Raw genomic sequence first — 20,896 nt, forward strand, 5'->3', positions numbered from 1 at the left:
TTAGCTGTCTCAGAGCCACTAACTCAATCTTAATTAATTTCGTTTTTTTGTACTGTGACACATTGCTTAAAATAAGAACAGATTTTTGGAGACAGGCGTTATATTACAGTCTCCTTGTTCACTGCATTTTATCAGGCCATCATCATATTAATTTTTATATTAATACATTTTACATAAATATATAAAATATATTATAGAAAATAATTTATTCCTGTGATGGCAAAAGCTGAATTCTCAGCAGCCATTACTCCAGGCTTCAGTGTTACATGAGCATTCAGAAATCATTTTAAAATGCTGATTTGGTGCTCAAAAAACATGTCTTATTATTATCAGTTTTGACTCTTGTGCTTCTTTTTTTCAGGATTCTTTGATGAATAGAAAGTTCAAAAGAACATAAATAAATAACATTACAAATGTCTTTACTATAACTTTTGATTGGTCTAATAATGCATCCTTGTTAAATAAAAGAAAGAAAAACACTTACCCAAAAGTTTTGAATGGCAGTATATACTGATTCATTATTGTTTAATGCTGTATTATTTGTTTAATCTTTTCTACTCCAAGAATGGTGGCTTTATGTTGGTATTTCGGCTTGTTTCTCCTCCTTGACTTGGTGACCATGACACTGAGCACCGAAACGGGCCACAATTCAGACATGGAAATATTCAGAGACAATGCCATTATCCCGCCCAGGCCAGAGGCATCCATACATCAACACAGTCACTACAGGAAGCACAGAGGTCACAAGGAGAAGATGACAGCAGGTCAGCTCAGAGAGAGGCCCCACATTACTGTGTTCCACACCCAAGATGAAGGGCCAGACCTGGAGGGCCTCAGTCCTGTCCGCTTAGAGATGGAGCCAGATAAAAGACGGATAATCACTCCGAAAAAGAGAACCTCCATGGGGTTTGATTCTTTAATTCCAGAGCAGGTGAATATTTCTCCTGGTGCTAAGACTCCAGAGAAGGCAATAAGACGTCCCACTGGTCGCAATATATTTGGAGGGCACATCGTTAGGACTCATGATGAAGGTAAAAAGAAATCCTTAAACTTTCCAAAGTAAAACTCCTTTATAACTGTCCTACCATTTCTTAATTATCTTGGCATTTTCTTTGCATAGAGTCTTTGGCATTAGGGAAGAAACGGAGGGTTTCTTTTGATCAAAGGCTCAATAAAAACTCCTTTGGGAGTCCCACAGAGCCAGTGTTCCCTGCAGCCACCATTGGCTCCTTCATATTGCCTGTAACTGAAGCAGTCGGTGGGGAGCCCGCCACAAAGCCAACCCCCTCCAGAAAACCACAGGTAACCATCATCTAGCGGTTCAGTCTTTTCAATCACACTGATTAAAAAAACTGATTAAAAAATATCTCAGCTTCTCATCTATCAGTGTCTAGAAACAGGCATAATAAAATTGAATCCCAGTGACCTACATTATTAGGGATAATAGGTTCATGCCATCAATTAAATCCACACATGAAACAATTTCTTGTTTATTGTCTCAAAAGGTATAACACATACCACCATAATTTGTTTCATTGAACCTCAAAGGATTAGCAATTGAAGTGATTTATGTTCACATGAAAAAGTGTAATTTCAACACTTCATATAGTGACATGAATACTGAATATGTTGTTTTGTACCTCAGGTCAGAAGTTATTCAGGTGGAGATGTGATGCCCACTTTTGACATGGCATTCTTTGACTGGACTGATTATGAAGATATGAGGCCTCCACACAAAAAGCAATTTTCTAAGAAGCGAGGTAGATCAATATTTCAGACCTATTGTTTCTGCTTTTAATGTTGGGAGTTTCAGTTTTTAAGTGTTCTTGTTTTGAAGTGGTGACTTGAGATAATTTGTGCATGTTTTGCATACATCGTTCATCAGAATAATGCTTTACATTTGGGACCACAGAAATTAACCATTTAGGACTATTAGGCAAATTTTTCCACATCCCTGCATGGGAAACGCCAAGTGTCAAATGCCCTAATATGCAAAAATGAAATGGAGTAATTGTTATTAAGATGTTGTAACTTCTGGTGTCTGTTGTGAGGTGTTGGTGCATTACTACACTCAAAACACAATTGCTCTATTTCTATCCAGGTTTTGACAAACAGGCCACAAAAAGCCCCAGCACTGAACTTGTGACACTTACATCAGATAAGAGCTGCAAACATCACCTAGATTGTCTGCCAGGTGACTTTTCCCACATGCATTAATACAATCAGTCCCTTACACTACGGTATATTGTATCTGTTATCTTTGTAATTTGAGTAATTATAATGTTATATATTACCACTCAGAATATTTTTTAATAATACTTTTATTCAGCAAGAACGTATTAAACTGATCAAAAGTGACAGTAAAGACATTTATAATTATACAAAAGATTTCTATTTCAAATAAATGCTATTCCCTTTAATATATCTGTATGATAGCGGTTTCATATTAATCAAATAATGTTTCTTGAGCCCCAGTTCATCAAATTAGAATGATTTCTGAAGGATCACGTGACACTGAAGACTGGAGTAATGATGCTGAAAATTCAGCCTTGTCCACAGGAATATATTACCCTTTAAAATATATTCAAATACATTTTTTAAATAATATTTCACAATATTACAGTCTTTACTGTATTTTTGATCAAATAAATTCAGCCTTGGTGAGTGTAAGAGACTTCTTTCAAAAACATTACAAATATTACCGAATCCAAATATTTTGAAAAGTAGTATAATTCAATGTAATTTGATTAAAGGGTTACTCCACCCCAAAATGAAAATTTTGTCATTAATTACTTACCCCCATGTCGTTCCAAACCTGTAAAAAGATATTAAGATATTTTTGATGCATTCTGACAGCTCTCTGACCCTCCCATAGACAGCAATGTAATTAACACGATCAACGATCCAAAAACGTAGCAAGGAGACGCAAAGAAAACAAAAATAACAACTTTATTCACTATTCAGTGGAGAGTATAAGCTGTCTCAGTTGCGCCACGCGGATACGCTGTTTTGTCGTTTACACTTTGATCTGAACGAAAACAATGTATACACGTGGCGTAGCTGACACAGAACAGCATATGCTGTTTGCGTTCAGTGGATACTAGCGCTAGGGTGATGCGGAGGAGGTGAATTGTTGAATAAAGTAGTTATTTTTTATTTCTGTGCATACAAAAAGTTTTCTCGTAGTTTCGTAAAATTACGGTTGAACCCCTGATAGCACATGGATTATTGTACCGATCTCCTTGCTACGCTTCTGGACGTTGATCGTCTTAATTACATTTCTGTCTATGGGAGGGTCAGAGAGCTGTCAGAATGCATCAAAAGTATCTTAATTTGTTTTCTGAAGACGAACTAAGATTTTACAGGTTTTTTGGGATGACATTGGGGTAAGTGATTAGTGGCAAAATTTTCATTTTGGGGTAGAGTAACTCTTTAAGTCAAATAAATGATGACACCATTTTTACCTCTTTTTCATGAACTTTCTCAGGGTCTTGCTGCAACCTCAGAACACGTGTATGTGAGCTTCACAACCATGGCTTCAACAACAAGTGCTATGATAGCTGCATGTGTGAGGAAGGTGAGCAAATATTTTTGGACTGATTGTTACTCATGCTGACAAACCCGAAACCATATTTAAAATGTTCCTTCCCTGTTTTTATAGGGCTTCGGTGCTATGCTAAATTACACAGGCATTACCGCATCACACGCAAAAAGGGACAATGTGTTGATCCTGAGGGTATAAGCTTAAACCGTGGCATGTTCATTATGGTTTAAACGAGGCAGGAGAATTTGTCATGTTTTCCTTTCCAAACGCATGTGATTATATTTTCTACTGTGTTGGAATGTTTTATATTCATCCTTGTTCATGTATATCCTATGATCGCTTTCTTAGATATAATTGTTTCTGAAATTTGTAAAACAGCAATATTTTGGGAATGCATAAGACTGATTATGATATTTGCAGGAGAACATTATTATGCATACTTGCAAGGCCACTTGATTCAAATGAATGAAAATTTAGCTACTGTGTGTATATGTGAGATATTAAGATTGAGAGACATGTCATTGTGAAACAAACAAAAAAAAATGTATTCATTGAAAGTTATTACATGTAGACATAAGTAATTTGTATTTTGTGTTCATGTGGTTGAATGTTGTTATAGATCAACTTGACTTGAGCATGCAAAGTCTATTTAATGTTGCAACTACAACGTCTGCCAGGTCCCCAGCTTCCAATTGGACAAGCAGCTTTGGAATGAGAAGGACACAAGGGAGATCTCATCTCACATTATTAAACCATTAAATCTTCCTTTCAGCTCAAATCTGAATTACGGTACTCTACAACTGCTAGTGCTACGCTACAATAATGCTTTTCATCATGAACATTGAGAGCCATGCAATTGTTATTGTAGGAGAAATATTGTGCTTTGCTGATTTGACACTGGCAGTATGATTTGTAGTATTCATCACCATCTAAATTCCACATGTTATAGGTGTAGATTAATACATCATTATTTCATCAAGTGTACATGGGTTGCTGATTAAAAACAGGACCCTTTTCCACATATTGAGTGAATCATCATTTTGGTTGTATTGCTTTATTAGTAAATTGTACAATGTAGGCTACATGATAAAAAAAATACTTTCATTGAAATGCATTGTGTAATTATAATAATATTTTTATGTAACATTAACATCTTGGCACAATCGGTTTCTTAATTTATTGTTTCCTTACCAAGAAACTGATTGTGCCAATATGTTGTCAATAATGTGTGTACATTTTGGCAATTTGTATGGTTTTACAGAACTATATTACATATTCATATTATTTTAATGTGTATTATCTATTATAATGAGCCACAAAATTGTTATAATCATTCGTTTTAGAAAGCATGAAATTATTCCTTAAGTTATCATACTACTACTAATAATAATAATTGGATAGTTTAATTGTTTAAAATTAAATTCGCACATCAGAATAAATAAAGTTTTAACCAGGCTTACAGTTCAATGAGCGTGAAAAAGCTGTGTTAGCAAGTCCGCGTGAGCTCTGAAGTCACGCGAGATTTCTCCTCGAGATCTTGCTGTTTTCAACATGGCAGGCAGCAAGTTGGTGCTAGAAGGGAGGATAAGTATTATTAGCTTTATCTCAGGACTGGGCGTGATCATAATACCTTTACTTGTAAAATTCGGCGCTCACATTGACTGGATATTCGATTACCTCACGGATGTGAACGGGAAAATAGCCATCGCGGCATATATAACAGTTATCAATGGCTTCCTGCTAATCATATACAAGGGACCTTTATACAAGGTAAGACTCAGAGAGACAGTGCGAATCGGATGTGTGTTGTACAGATAGAGCACATGTGTAATTACGATGTAACTGAACCACTGTCTGGTGCTATATACACGTTTTAAATGAATTACGATATAAAGATATCTAACGTAGATGTATTGCAAAGGCTAAGTTACTCTATCACTGTGAATGTCCTGTTTGCAGGTATAATCCTGTTATATTAGCTCTCTAATGGGATCTCGTGTAGGTTTCTCTGTCAGTATAATTAAGCTCTCCGAGAAGACAGCTTACTGTATGTGGATTTGCCGAATCAGGAACTGGCTCACAATTTCCTTCCTCTGCTTAATCAGGTGGCTGTCCGAGCCTGCTTTCTTGGATTTGCCTTTGGATGTGGTCTCATTTTAAGTTTGGCAGATACAACATGGACACACTTTGGCTGGTAATTCAACTTTTGTGAAATGGATTAGGTCTATTTGAGGTTCATTTACACATTTAACATGCATAAGGACTGAAAATAATTCTGAACGGTCTTAGAAGTGAATGAAATTTTATGAATTATGGAATAATAATGCCACTCTGTATTGACTTTTGTTTCACTAGGTATATGTGTTCACTGTCATTTTTTCACTATTCCGAGTACCTGGTGACTGCCATCATCAACCCACGCAGTCTGTCTCTAGACTCCTTCCTGCTCAACCATAGTGTTGAGTACATTGTAGCAGCTATTTCCTCCTGGATGGAGTTCACTGTGGAAAAGCTCCTTATTCCAGGTTTGATACAATCTAGGCCAGTGATTCGCAGCCAGAGTTTGATTTTCCTTTGTTAAACCTATAGAGCTTTGCACATTCAGTTAAAATAAAAACTGATACATGGTAATGTAATACAAAATAATATAACATACTGCCAAATAGTTTTTTTTTTTTTTAAGAGTGATTGAAGTGAAATTATTCTAAAGTTTACAGAATCATTATTATTACTTGTGAACTATTTTTCTTATTATTGAAATTAAGTTTCCAGAATTAATTGAATTTCACTGTTTTTCCTCACAGATTTGAAGCAGGTGAACTGGCTCTGTCTGGTGGGTCTGTTGATGGTTTTCTGTGGGGAGAGTTTGCGCAAAGCTGCCATGTTGACAGCAGGATCCAACTTCAACCACATAGTACAGAATGAGAAGGCCCAGACCCACGTGCTGGTCACCACTGGAGTTTACGCTCTCTTCAGACATCCTTCCTATGTGGGCTGGTTTTACTGGAGCATTGGCACTCAGGTACTTTAACCATTATTTAAAGGTGCCATATAATGGAAAATTGTATTTACCTTGGCATTGTTGAATAACAGTTCTGTACATGGAAATTACATACCATGAGCCTCAAACATCATTGTTTCCTCCTTATGTAAATCTCGTGAATGCAAAAGACCACTGAAAAATAGGCGAATAAAAACATAAAACCGACTGTGACGTTACAGTCGAGGTCACTAATATGTATGCCCCCAACATTTGCATATACCTGCCCATGTTCTAGGCCAGCCGAATCATTCTGCAGGTATTGTGGAGAAACATGCGAGGACGTCAGCGAAAATGGCAGATCATGGAAATAAATGTTATGTTCCAGGCTGTGCAGGGGATGTGAAGTGCAGGGATGGGTTGGTGTCTGTATTCAGAAAGGCACGGAAAGCAAATTACGCGTTCTAATAAAATAACGTGAGCCACTAAAGGGAAATGGTTAGCTTCTCGCTAGCAGTAGCCTGTTACATTACAAAACATAAGATGTCATTTACCACATAAACAGAGTAGGGAGAGATGACGTAGGATGATGGCGAATGATTATAAAATCAGTCATATTGTGAAATATTATTACATTTTAAATAACCGTTTCTTATTTAAATACATTTTAAAAGGTAATTTATTCCTGTGCTGGCAAAGCTGAATTTTCAGCAGCCATTACTCCAGTCTTCAGTGCCACATGATATTCAACTCTAATATAATAGTCTGGAGCTGATGTGGTATACATGTTATCAATGTTGAAAAATGTTTCAATGCGCTCAAAGATTCGCAGACCATTCCAAAAATGGCGGATGGCTCACATATTGCGGCCCGTAGAAAGTTCATAATGAGGCATCTAGGTATATATTTCTATGGAGCATACTAAACTTCAGCCGCGAAACTGGCTAACTAGCACATTATTAGGAAAGGCGATTTGCAAAGATTCACAAAAACCCTTATACTCACTTCTTCTGTAGATAAAACTGGATCACGAATGATTCGGGCGAACATAGATGCATTTATGTAGATCAGGGATCGGCGCATTCACTTCAAAGCAAAAGTAACGTTAATCCTCTGCGTCTTCAGCGGCTCAGATGTCAGGAGTAACTGACGACTGCTATATTCATTATTACATCCAACAACTAAACACTTCAATCGCTTAATCTGAGACATCTTGTCTTCCCCTGCACCGGAGCTGACACAATGGCTCTCAGTTCACTCAGGGCGGGTCTAAGGTAAGACGCTAGTGTCAATCAACTCTCGTGGGAGGGTGCCTGTACATAACTATGTCCTTCTGACAGGAAACTCAGAACAGCCTGATTTCCGAAAGGGGATTTTTATCATTATAGGATGGACGTGTACACACACTTCCAACACACATTTGTTCAAACAACTTGAAAAATGAATTTTGCATCCGATGACCCCTTTAAACCTATTTTTTTTGCTTATCCTATTCTCCAGATAATTCTGTGCAACCCAATATGTCTACTGGGATATTCGGTTGCCAGCTGGCGCTTCTTTCGAGAGCGTATTGAGGAAGAGGAGATCTCGCTCATCAGTTTCTTTGGAGAGGACTACATTGAGTACAAGAAGAAGGTCTTCACTGGCTTGCCCTTCATCTCAGGGATTAGGGTTAACTCCTAAAGCCGTACTGCACTGAATGGAGGAAATAGCCTGAAAGTGCACATCTGGACACCTCTGACTGGCACTCTGAGCGAGCTAGTTGCCTGGTGGCATCATGTCGCGCCCCCTGGGGGTGGCACAGATATATGAGGTGGCAGCACAGTAAAACTGACCCACTGATCTGCTCTGAGACACATTGGTCTGCTGTGAGCAGGGTGGAGCTTCCACCCTCAACACCATCAGAGATACTAGTACACAAACACCACATTCGTCAGCATCTGTCTTGTCTCCTACACTTCATCATATTTCGGTTCTTACATTCTGTCTTACTCCTACTCATGTCACGTATCCTCATATTTACAGTCTTTGCACCATGTAATTTCATCCGCTGGTTTCTTTTTTCTTGTCCTTTTTTTTTTTTTTAAATCCCCTGGTTTTGTAGTTAGAAACCTTAGAAGTGAGATTAAAGATATTGGTTTGTTACTACTTACGAACGTCCAGAGTTTTTCAGTAGATTTTTAAATCTCAAGGCATTTTTATTCAGATAGGCTTTAAATTGGATTTAAGATATATTAACTGCAGTGGCCATTTAGACATTGTCCGTTTTGTGTAAAAATTAGGTTATCTGGTCTCAGAAAGATTTTTTTTTTTTAAGATCAGCCAGAGCCGATTCTCAGGCATACACATTTTAAAACTAATTTCTGACAATCTCTGAATATCTGTGATTAGTTAATGCTGTTGGACAATTTTAATATTGCGATTCGAAAAATAAACACGTGATAAATTACAGGCTTAATTCCTCTTTTGATTATTTCTTCCCCATTGGTCTTTCTAGTCCTTTAGTTATGCATATGTCCTGTCATCTAACTCTTGTCAAATGCATCAGTGTCTTTTCGTCTTCACTCCCACACTCACTCATTACCAGATCCATGTCTTGTCACTTTCCTTCACACTTGCATGATAATTCATCAAGAGAATTGGTTTCTATGAAGGTGGGATTCAGAGGGGCGAACGCTGGAGGTTATGCTGTATCCAAAGTCTTAATCTTTCTGATTTTACATTTCTGGGAGGAAGGCTCCACTCTTTTCCTGGCATGATGTAGCTTATGTAGACATTGGGTAAAGAATAGGAATGTCTTGCACACTTTTAACCAATGACGAGCACTATAAAATATGCGTACAGGTAATGGACATTTTGAACGCATGCAATAGGTTTTTATGATGTAAGAGTTGCACTACGCTCGTGCAAAAAGCTAATGGGAGAGGACCACCCTACCTCTTGGATGATAACTGTACCGCTTACATTATTAACATCTTCAGCAAAATGTAACAAACCTTTAAAATAAACACAGATTATTATGTTTATTTGACATTACTGTTCTCTAAAATACAAGCACTGTAAACTAGTATTTTTTCTCTCTTTCAAGCTTCTATAAATTAGATTTACGTAAGCGCATACTTATTTTTTGGGGTACCATGTCTAAACTGACAGCTCAACACAACAGCGGTTCACATTGGTATCTCTTTGCGATTGGCTGTATCAGTGGTGTTCTTCTGCTTGTTTGGCCTGTAGTAATCTTTGTTCTTGGGATTGGTCTCTTCTGATAGGCTGTTTAGAGTCCAGGTGTCCTCATTGTTACAGGACAGCTCATTACTGTATTGGTGAAGCATGGAATTGCCATTAATGCTTAATAATTAATAACTCTGTGTCTATGTCTATATCTATATAATATACTTTGAGAAATTGCTGGTAACTCACCTGGGCTGTGTGTCCGCAGTAGAGGTACTGTCTTCATACAGCTTCAGCATGATCTCAGTGCGATCATCTTTGAGCTCTTTAGGCTCCTTCAGCCTGGGAAAAAAAAAAAAAAAAAAAAATCAAAGCCCTAATGGGAGTATTTTATATGGGTGAGTCCAAAATCAGCTTGGCTGATTTTTTTTTTTTTTTTTAGAAGAGTATAATTATTTATGCTCATCAATGCTGCATTTATTTGATCAAAAATACAGTATAAACAGTAATCTTGAGAAAGATTACAATTTAAAATAATTTTCTATTTTAATATACTTTGAAAATTCAGTTTTGTCATCTCAGGAATAAATTCTAGTAATATTTCTAAATTGTAATATTTCACAACAGTACTATTTTACTTCTTACTGTTAATAACTTTAATATTTACTATTTTATTTTTTGATCAAATCATGAACAATTGAGACTTATTTCAAAAACATTAAATCTTACAGATAATACTCTTACAGATACCAAACCTTTGAACGGCAATGTATATATATTATTTATGTTACTCTATAAGCATTGTGAATGATACATCAAGATCCAGTACCTGGGCTCCAGACGCTCTTTCACTTTTGCTATGGAGCGAATGTAGGGGCCTATTTGTCTGGAAATAGTGGTCAAATAGGAGTTCTCCTGTTTTAACTGAAGCAGGTCATGAAGTTGTGCTAAAAATGAACACCAACCAAAATCACTAAATATAGTAACTAAGATATAACTCCAGTGAGCAGACAAATCTTAAGCATTTATTTACTTACACACCTTCATATATCTCCTGTTCATTTGCCACCCTCTGTAACGTCTCCTCCCAAATCTAAGAACAAAATTAATTGCACAATGACAATTATTATTATTTTTACCTCCTACTGTCAGTATTAGTAAGTATCGTCATCTCACCTCCTCGAACATGGCCCGCATGAGCTCGACTGAGGAGTACTCTGCTGAGATCTGTCTGTCCACCTGAACAGACCTCTCCAAAATCTCATTCATGGTATCGGGTTTGGTGAGTGAGTGGTGCTTGGTCAGGTCTCTGTGAATCTCCTGCACCTGGTCTTTGAGCTTCTGGATTTCTGTCTGTAAAGTCTAGTTAAACACATGGAGAATTTGCCAGTTGCAGTACAGTATTTCTTAACCTCCTTCTATGTAAATATGCATTTAGTGGTTGGACATAAAATAATACCATTCATTTTAATTTCCTCTTGGTGAGAATATTAACCTAGAAAATGGCTAAAAATAAAATATCACTTCACCCTGTAGCTGTTCTCGTAGTTGCAGCAGTGCTCCATAAAGGGCGTCTCTTCACCCTCTGCCAGCAGGACCTTGGTGCTGATGTAACGGTGTGAGGTCGGCCTGCGCACCACAGAGGAGCACAGTGACATGTCGCTCATGGCTGGAGAGTGACACTGCACTGACAGAGATTGCATCCTTCAGGAAGATAATCAAAATATTCATTTAATATTTTCAATGTTGCTTGTTAAATAATCATATTTAGCTTGCTTGAATAAACAGACTCACAGTCCACTGGTGTTTCCCAGACCTAAAGCCACACTCCCTGTAGTGGACCCTGAACGCCGCTGCACCAACAGCAAGAGCGGCTCCAGGCAGCGAGCAAGCTCGGAGCGATACTCTGTGTTTATCTGTGGGGATAGGATTACAGCAGATATAACCTAAGCATTGACTTATTTAACATATTTGAATTTAGTAAACTAACCTTACTACTCTGTGCTGGTCTCAGCCTGTGTGGTAGTTTTACAATCTTCTTGAGTCTCTCCATTAATTGCTGTGTGAGGTGAAAATATCCATTATGATTCTTATTGTTGGTACCATGCCCTGAAATAGTTTTATTTTTTTAATACAAATATTTTATTTGTTTGTACTCACATATCCCATGTCTAAGAACTCAAACTTATTTGCTGAGCTTAGGAAGGCAGAACATGTAACAAGATGAACCTGGAGAGAATTCAATGGAAACATGTCTGAAAGCAAGAAGAATATGTGAAAATATTAAGATGCATGAAGACATGAAGAAAATGCGATTACCTGGAGAGTTGGCAGGAGTGCTGCAAGATGAGATAACTGCTCTTTGAAGGCTCTCTCCTTCTCCTCATGCTGACTATAAGATAAAAACATAAGAAAAGATTATTAATAATGTTTTATTAAGATCTTTGGTTATCATTTGTATTTGTCATTTTGTGTGTGCGCTTGGATTACATATTTTATTACATTAATATGCATTAATAAAATATTTCTATATCTCAATTATATATCAAACAACAATATAATATACATAATTAATAGTGATGCACTGAAATTAAAATTCCAATAACGATAAATAAGTTATGGTTGATAAATGGCAAATATTAAAATTGTAATATTCAAATATTCAAGTATAGAGATTGAAACCTCAAATAACTAATATCAGCTGATAACTGATATGGTACAAATATATTAAGCATCTCTAATAATTCATATTTCACTCTACTATAATACATTTGTGATCAATATATTTTTGTCTGACAAAAAGCATCATGGTACAATTAGTGCTTTCATTTCATGTAAGAGATTTTAATGATGTTTACCTTTGTGCTGCCTTGAGTAGAATCTTTTTTCTCTCTGCTAGTCTTTCCTGAAGAAAAAAAAACATGTGAATCACCAATTGTATTATTAATCATTTCATATAAACATCACATTTTCAAAAAATTCAAATGAGTTGACTTTTTTTATCCAAATCACATAAGTGTAGCCAGAGACCCCAAAATGAAAATTTTGTCATTTACTCACCCTTATGTCATTCCAAACCTGTATACATTTCTTTCTTATGTTGAACAAAAAAAATTATATTTTGAAGAACCAGACAGTTATTGGTCCTTTGACTTCCATAGTAGAGAAAGAAATATTTCAAAATATCGTCTTCTATGTTCAACGTAAGAAAAAAACTCATACAAGTAAATGAAAAAAAAATTCATTTTTGGGTGAACTATCCCTTTAAGTTATGTAATTGTGCATGACACCTGCATATTATTGAACAGAGTGCAGATGGCACTCTCTTCTTCATCCACATTGGCCCTGACCTCTCCAATCAAAGCTTTGAGGAGAATAATGGCTTCTCGTGCTGACGTCTGAAGCTCCTTAACAGCCTGAGGAGAGGGAAATGACTTTAATAGGAGTTTCACAGCTCCACACAATACAGACACAGATGAAAGTACACATTACTGTTGGAAGAAAAGGATGGGAGAGAAACTCACTAAGACGGCTTGGTCCAATTTTTCACAGCCTTGTATATATGCTGTCTCAATATCAATGCAGTGTGCTCTGCTCTCCCTATGGAATAATGTAAAACCAGATTATTTTGAAATCATGAGTTATATGCTAATTACATGCTCTATGAGTTAAGTTTATAACTCACACTTGCATGTCTCTGAAGCAGTTGATGCAGAGCATGGACTTTTTCTCTGTAGAAAACATGATGTAGAGTTCCTCATGGAGGGCTGCAATCAGACAGAAACTGCATGAATCTCAAGACTTGTTATTGACTAAATGAATTATATTAATTTATATTTTGCTGGGGACACTTGAGAAGTGGTTTTCAAAACACACCACATTTTTTGTGCGCTTGTTTGGTGCCCTTTGCCAAGGAGACAATCTCGTGGCAGGAAAACATCTTGGCTTTGTGGGTGGTTTCCCTGCAGTCTGGACACAGTGGCTGGCAACAAGTGTTGCAATAATACATTGCATCCACATCCTGGGGTTTGTGACAGAAGATTCAAATGCATAACCAGACAAAACCTAGTCTTTAAAAAAAAAAAAAAAAAAAAAAAGACATTCAGAAGTACAACATAATTAAATATTGTCAAAGACACTGCTACTGAATCTACAGCTCGACCAGTGTAGTCTGATTCTCAACAAATTCTTTTAGTGAATCCGAAAGGTACAGTGCCACTGTCAGCAAACAGAAGGAGACCATTAGGAGACGTACAGGTAAGTTTCAGGTAAGCAGTTCAATTGAAGATCGGTTCAGTAGACCTAGCTTGAGACTAATAGTTCCTTGTCCCTTTTCCTTGCAGGAAACACAGATGAAGATGACCGAAGACAGATGATGACTAGGAAAATGCATGTAAGTGGTTTGTAGTAGCAACGACGAGACCAGACAAATAGGGAGCAGAAGGTGACTGCTTATATTTGGTGGGTAATGAGGTGAATGGTGGCAGGTGTGTTGATTGGGGATCAAGTGCAGGTGTGAAGTAGGCGGGATGCCGGGAAATGTAGTTTGTAACATGGATAGTGGCTGGGTTGGCGACAGGGCTATGACAGTACTCCCCCCTCCTCGAAGGCATGTCCTCATGCCGTGAGATAGGGAAAGTGCTTGAAGAGGGAACGGCTTGCAGGTAGGACCCCTCCAAGGCGGTGCCAACAGTGCAAGTGACCAGGGAGGCGCCGGCCATTCAGGCAGGAGTCTTACTGAATCCTGGTCAGGCGCTGAAGTCAACGCCAGACTCTGTTTGAGGGCTAAAATGTGCTCTGGACTCGGGTCAGGGGCTAGAGCCATCTCTCGACGCTCCAGAACTACGATGAGAGGAGCCTACAACCTACAAATGGAGATGGTGTGGGCACTGGATCAGACTTCGGGACTAGACTAGGTTCTGGAACGGACACGGGGACTGGACAGGGCTTAGGAGTCACGCCAGGGAATGGAGAAGGTTTGGGAAGGTACACACGGGCTGAACTGGATACTGAGAAAGGCTGTGATTGGTGATGATTCAGGATCTACGGCCATGATGGGTAAGGACTGGGGGTTAATGGCCACGATAAGTGTACCCTGACGATCAGCGGCCATACTGGAGATCAGTGGTCCTTATGAGTGATGACTGAAGGTCGGCGGCCATGTTGCAGGTGGACTCTGGACTGGTGGTCATGATGGGTGATGACTCGGAAACGGCGACCATGATGACTGAGGACTGAAAATCGGCAGCTATGACGGGTAGTGACTGAAGGTCAGTGGCCATGTTGCCTGCAGACTCGGGACTGGTGGCCATGACAGAGACTGGTTCTCTAGCGGCTGCCACAATGGAAGATGACTGACAATCGCGGCCAAGATCTTTGATGACTGACAATCGGCGGCCATGATGGGTGATGACTGGGGCGAAGGACTGGATGGAGTAGATCGACTCAGCTGCAGGGCATAAAACAGGCACTCTGTGAGCGAGCCCTTGAGAAGATTCTTGGCCATTCTGGAGGACCACAGATCGTCTAAGCCATCTACAAACAAAGCTATTAGCCCTGAATCGCCCAGTGAGGAAGTTTTGGCTAGCTCCCTGAACTCCCACAAACTCCACCACTGACCGGCCATTCTGAACAAGGGAGTATAGAGAGTGGTCCTTGGTGCTCAGCTTCACCTTGAGTTGTTAATCCTCTTTAGTGCTGATTTAACGGATATGATGGGTGAATCTGCTACTTTTGACACCAGTTTCGCAGTGTTAGAAACTGCCGCTTGTGGCCGAAAAAAGGTGAGCGAAGTTACCTTCTTAGACAGGTGACTGGGGGAACCTGGACAGGCAGAGACAAAGGAACTGGTAATAATACTTCCATAATCCTTAGATGAAACACAGTACAACTGTATAGGATTAGCCACACCACCTCAGAACAAGGTCCAAGAATTGCTCCAGATTCTCATATCCATCAATTCCTGATAATACCTGGCAGACATCATCATCTAATACCTCCTTGAAGCAGCTGTTGAGGATACGATCATTCCACGTCGTCAGATAATTGTACTCCTTTACAATTCTTTTACATACTCCTCTATCTCCCAGCCATCTTGATAGATTGGGCAGAGGTAAGCTTTAGGATCTAAATAAGGTCTAGCTGAGTCCAACCTCTTTTTAAATTTTGGTCTGGTCTTCTGTCAGCAAACGGAAGGAGACCATTAGGAGTCGAACAAGTAAGTTTCACGGAGTTGATTCGCAGAAGATATGAGAAGCAGGCAAGTGACAGGTAAGCAATTCAATTGAAGATCGGTTCAGTAGACCCTTTTCCTTGCAGGAAACACAGATGAAGATGACCGAAGACGGATGATGACTGGGGAAATGCAAGTAAGTGAGTCAGGTAAGTGATTTGTAGTAGCAACGACGAGACCAGACAAATAGGGAGCAGAAGGTGACTGCTTATTTAGGGTAATGAGGTGAATGGTGGCAGGTTGATTGGGGATCAAGTGCAGGTGTGAAGCAGGCAGGATGCTGGGAAATGGAGTCCATAACATGGATAGTGACTGGGATGGTAACAGGGCTGTGACAGCAACCACTGTTTACCAAATCCTGAACAAATTATTCTAATGACTCTGTGATTGACTCTAATGGTTCATTTTAGTGAATCAAACACATACCTAAAATAAGTAGTTACTGACTGGTTGTTCATATGACAATGTGTCGTATAATCCTTTTCACTCTGAATTACATAACAATATGGAAGAAAAGATCTTCCAAACAAGAAAATTTGTAAATGTACTCATCCTCAGGCCATCAGATATAAATTAATTTGCTTATTCATCGGAAAATACTTTGAGAAATTTAGCATTACATCATTTGCTCACCAATGGATCCTCTGCAGTGAATGGGTGCCGTCAGAATGAGAGTCCAAACAGCTAATAAAAACATCACAATCATTCATTAATTCATGTCTGGTAAAGTGAAAAATCTGTATGTTTGTAATAAACAAATTCATTATTTAGATGGTTTTAACTCCAAACCATTGCTTCTAAAATGTGAGCCCCTCTATAATAGTATTACTTTCTCCAAAGAAAAGTCTACTTGTCTGAATCAGGAGAGAAATATGCACAGATCAAGAACCGAAAGCGAAAACAGTACTAAACAAATATGTTAGTGGATTTTAATGTGAGAGGACAACAGGGGTGGACTTTTTACCTGGACGAAATGTAATAGTGAATTATGGACTGGAACTTTAGCAAGTAGTGACAATTCAAAGTTAAAAGGCCTTAATGATGGATTTGTTTATTATAAACACAGTTTTTCACTTCATAAGACATTAACTGATCGTCTGGAGTTGCATGGATTATTATGATACTTTTGTTTGGACTCTAATTCTGACGGCACCCATTCATTGCAGAGGAGCCGGTGGTGAGCAAGTGACGTAATGCTAAATTTAGCCAAATCTGTTCCGATAACAACCAAACTTATCTACATCTTGGATGACCTGAGGGTGAACTATTCCTTTAAAAATTCTGTGTAAACAACTTTTGCGAGAACTAAATTTATGAAATTGCATTTTTTCTCAAAATATTTACTCTGTAAAAGTACTATCATATTATTGGGCAGTCGTGGAGAGAGTCGGTTAGAGAGTCGGACTTGTAATACAAAGGTTGAGAGTTCGAGTCTCAGGTCCGGCAGGTGGGGGGAGTGAATGTCCAGCGCTCTCTCTACCCTCAATACCACGACTGAGGTGCCCTTGAGCAAGGCACCGAACCCCCAACTGCTCCCTGGGCACCACAGCATAAATGGCTGCCCACTGCTCCGGGTGTGTGTTCACGGTGTGTGTGTTCACTGCTGTGTATGTGCACTTTGGATGGGTAAATGCAGAGCACAAATTCCGAGTAAGGCTCACCATACTTGGTCGTATGTCACATCACGTTCACTTTCACTTTTTTACTATATCTTCACATTCAGATCTGCCTCCATCCAATCAACCCATGAATAAAATCCGCACCCAACATTTCACAAGTTTCACTCGGTACTGAAGGAGTGGATGGCAGATCTACAATGGCCTTCATATTAATATTAATTATAATATTTCTTGAATAATTATTAATCAAAGTTACATTTATGCATGTTAGAGAGTAAGTTGATTATGGCTTTAGTCTGCCTTTCTACTCTCTAAGAAGCTGCTCTTATTGTGTGTGTAACCATGCTCGATAAGGTTTAGGGCTGAGGCAACCTTGAAGTAAGATAAGTGTTTCTCTGCGTATGCGTGTTAGTATCTGTCTGTACAGGGAGAAGCTCAGACAGTCCCAGGACAAACGTTCCGCTGCCGATGTCCAGCGTATCAGATATACATCTTTGGAGAGACGTATTGCGTCGGACCTGATCACTTGTCACTAAAATAGTCATCAGAAGATATGCTTCAAGCTTGCATCCATATGTGGAAATTGTCTAAGTTTTGATGACTTGTGCATTGATGCAATTAGCAACCTCTGTTAGGGTATAATTGCTGGTGTTTTTTAATTGTAAAGCAGGTCGGCCTAAGAACTCCATCGTGAGTGTTAAAGCTGACTTCTGCGGATGAAACTGCAAACTATTTTCTTCAGTAAATTTTTCTTTAATTAATCGCATCTCTGACTCCTGGTCTTTATTCATCATACCTGGTCCATGGGTTTTAACTGTTATTCCCCAACAGTACATCACAATATATGACAAAATAATATTCCACTATTTCTATTACATTGTGACTTTAAGGAACCATTAAAGTCTTTATGAAGTGCATGTTTCAGTGTTGTGATGGTGATAATGAGACCTGTTTCTTGCACTCCAAATCACAGTTAGCACACTGCACGGTTTCCTCACTGTCTGCTGAACTGTCCACCAAGAACTTTAGGAGTCGATCCTCTGGGGGGAGTGCATTTATTCCTTTCACAACAGACTGATGTCTACAAAAGAAACAGACAGTTTTGTGTGCCTCTGCAGAACTTTTGACCCATTGCCTGATAATGTCTTAGTCATACATCTGGCATTGACGAGTTTATCTCTCCCTCATAGCAACAACGACACAAATAGCTCTCTTTTGAATTCTGAGATATAACGGAGACTGAGAGATAAACCCCCATAGAGTCAAAAATAGCCACAAACATGAGACTCAAATAAACATAATTCCCAGCAAAAAGACTATTTTAATATTTCTAAGCTTAATAGTTCAAAGATTCCCTGTGAATTCACTTTCATGAGAGACATTCACAATGTATTTGACAAAAAGTGATTTAAACAATGATATATTGGCCTATACTCTACTTTGCATTGCTAATGCATAACAATGACAAATTCATAATGCATGCAATTACAATGCCATAATGTAAGACTCATGCTGCAGCACTCATAATGCAACACAAATACTGATACATTTGCAGTAACCTTCAAATGAACACTGAACCAGCTAAAAACAAATTCATACTTACTCTAACATGCTGCTTTATAAAGACCACCAACTTTTCCCCATTTTTTAATATATTTCTTCCATAGGTGCAAGATCTACAGTGTGCGATTAAGCTGCTGCTAGACTTACTAAATGGAAGCAGAAGGGTGAGCACACAGGCATTTCAGCCATCTCTAACTGCAGCCAGCCCAGGACCCATGTATCCAATGTCAAGTGTCAGATAGTGTTAGGTTTACTGTTTGATACCACAGTGGCCTTGGCAGCATGTGCCCAGAGACTTTCGATTAAGTCCAACACAAAGGCAGGATTTATGGTGCAGCTTTTGAATGTAATATCTTCTACAAATGCCCCTGGCACCATATAGTTGACCAGGCAATGTCATTTGACCATTTAGGTCTATAAATACAATGTTAGATTTTTCAAATGCATACATGTCATAAGTATGAACGCCCATTTCTGCCATGGAATAAAGTAATTGCAAATTTTTATATTACAATTATGACTTTTTTCCTCACAATTCTGAGTTTTTTTTCACAGAATTGCAAGAAAAAGTCAAAATTGTTAGATATAAACTCTAAATGCTAAATTCATTAATAATAATGCATGCTTATGAATATTTTTTTTTAGTGTGTGTGAATTGTCAGCATAAGGTGATCAAAGATTAAATAAAGTATATTCTTACCCACAGAGAGGGCAAGTCAGTCGGCTGTCCACGGCCCTTCCACGCAGGCAGCTGGCACAGTATGTGTGGTAACACTCCAGTAAACATGGATGCTCATACTGTTCTTGGCACAAATGGCACACCAGAGGATGGCAGTTGGCACTGTCCAGGTCATAGAGATTATCCAGAGGGGAAAAGATCTCTCCAGACATCTGAAAATATAATAAGACCTTCAGATACTCTGATATAGTATATGCGTGAACACATTTACACATTGTACATTTATACAGTATATCTATCATAAATATTATTCTAAGCATGCTTGGTGTCCTTGGGCTCTCCTCGAATCAGAAAATATACTTAAAAAGTTATTTGAGATTGATGGTCAGTACACATTATTGAAGGTATAAACCAGAAACAAGCCTCTGAATGTGGCCATACGCACTAAAGCAAAATAAAGGTCACTTCAATAGATACAACTTAAAAGATACAGAAAGAATAAATGTACATATTTAATTCACAAATAATGAATATCTGAATACCTTGTCCTGTGCGAGTGCTTCTGCTGTGTGGAGTGAATGCTGTGTGAAGGATGCAGGACTTGACTTCAACAACAAACAATCAATTCACACTCATGTATCTGCTGTATGAGGGGGTGATATGTTGGGGCCTGATCATACAACACAAACCAGGTGCCATTGTCTGTCAAAAGCAGAGCCCTGCAGCTAAAAATAAATCACACTAACATGTCATATCAGAATCATTTAAAACATTAGTTCATTAGATCATTTCATAAGTGTAAAAATAGAAGTTTGTGGGTCATTTTCTATAAAAGATCAACACTTAAACGCCTGTTCACATTTAAAACGATAGTTCCTCCGAACATGACATTTCTGTCATCATTTCCTCATCCTCTAATGAATTATTCCAAATTCGTCAAGAAATTACTATCTTCTGTGGGTCACACATTTTGGTCAGATTAACGTTATTCTCCTTTAACAAAAGTAAGATTTTTTTTGTATGGTCAAATCTGACACAGAGTACATAATTATTATTATGATTATTATTGGGTTAACCGTCCATTATTATTATTATTTCCAAAAACAGA

General features: G+C 38.3%; 3 protein-coding genes across 12 annotated transcripts; 2 read left to right on the forward strand and 1 right to left on the reverse strand.

Annotated features, from left to right (window-relative positions):
- Positions 1–565: 565 nt before the first annotated feature.
- LOC306860163 (draxin-like) lies at positions 566–3,774 on the forward strand (the record flags this gene model as incomplete). Its single annotated transcript, XM_079401719.1, has 6 exons — positions 566–1,031; positions 1,121–1,302; positions 1,646–1,760; positions 2,102–2,194; positions 3,488–3,577; positions 3,662–3,774. The coding sequence occupies 6 exons, from the start codon at positions 566–568 to the stop codon at positions 3,772–3,774; spliced, it is 1,059 nt and encodes a 352-aa protein (XP_079257845.1).
- A 1,301-nt stretch (positions 3,775–5,075) lies between these two features.
- Positions 5,076–10,041, forward strand: LOC306860728 (protein-S-isoprenylcysteine O-methyltransferase-like). Its single transcript, XM_079402579.1, has 5 exons — positions 5,076–5,314; positions 5,650–5,738; positions 5,900–6,069; positions 6,349–6,566; positions 8,025–10,041. Exons 1-5 carry the CDS (start codon positions 5,096–5,098, stop codon positions 8,205–8,207), a joined length of 879 nt encoding a protein of 292 aa, XP_079258705.1. The 5' UTR covers positions 5,076–5,095; the 3' UTR covers positions 8,208–10,041.
- Positions 9,524–20,893, reverse strand: LOC306860726 (RING finger protein 207-like). Of its 10 annotated transcripts, none has more exons than XM_079402568.1 (18): positions 20,331–20,893; positions 19,810–20,000; positions 18,495–18,627; positions 13,572–13,716; positions 13,381–13,462; positions 13,220–13,295; positions 12,986–13,111; positions 12,554–12,600; positions 12,015–12,087; positions 11,856–11,924; positions 11,686–11,754; positions 11,490–11,611; positions 11,225–11,399; positions 10,872–11,057; positions 10,737–10,788; positions 10,525–10,642; positions 9,945–10,037; positions 9,524–9,839 (listed from the first exon to the last, which is right to left on the reverse strand). In XM_079402568.1, the coding sequence occupies exons 2-18, from the start codon at positions 19,998–20,000 to the stop codon at positions 9,695–9,697; spliced, it is 1,902 nt and encodes a 633-aa protein (XP_079258694.1). In that variant the 5' UTR covers positions 20,331–20,893; the 3' UTR covers positions 9,524–9,694. The 10 variants fall into 10 exon arrangements, 9 of the variants coding, with proteins under 9 accessions (XP_079258694.1, XP_079258699.1, XP_079258700.1 ...); XM_079402573.1 differs by having other exon boundaries at positions 9,525–9,839; positions 13,572–13,765; positions 20,331–20,375; XM_079402574.1 differs by lacking the exons at positions 19,810–20,000; positions 20,331–20,893 and adding exons at positions 16,561–16,611; positions 19,150–19,345 and having other exon boundaries at positions 9,525–9,839; positions 13,572–13,765.
- Positions 20,894–20,896: the final 3 nt, after the last annotated feature.

The sequence above is a fragment of the Barbus barbus genome (assembly GCF_936440315.1).
Source record: "Barbus barbus genome assembly, chromosome: 41".
NCBI lineage: Eukaryota > Metazoa > Chordata > Actinopteri > Cypriniformes > Cyprinidae > Barbus > Barbus barbus.

Excerpts from the sequence above, each read along its gene's own strand:
- LOC306860728 (XM_079402579.1), top strand. The coding sequence starts at position 5,096 with ATGGCAGGCAGCAAGTTGGTGCTAGAAGGGAGGATAAGTATTATTAGC. Across the intron at positions 6,070-6,348 it reads GGAAAAGCTCCTTATTCCAG|ATTTGAAGCAGGTGAACTGG; the intron begins GTTTGATACAAT and ends TTTTCCTCACAG. Across the intron at positions 6,567-8,024 it reads ACTGGAGCATTGGCACTCAG|ATAATTCTGTGCAACCCAAT; the intron begins GTACTTTAACCA and ends CCTATTCTCCAG.
- LOC306860726 (XM_079402568.1), bottom strand. The coding sequence starts at position 20,000 with ATGTCTGGAGAGATCTTTTCCCCTCTGGATAATCTCTATGACCTGGAC. Across the intron at positions 12,601-12,985 it reads CTCTGTTCAATAATATGCAG|GAAAGACTAGCAGAGAGAAA; the intron begins GTGTCATGCACA and ends TTTTTTCTTCAG. Across the intron at positions 11,612-11,685 it reads GACCAGCACAGAGTAGTAAG|ATAAACACAGAGTATCGCTC; the intron begins GTTAGTTTACTA and ends CTATCCCCACAG.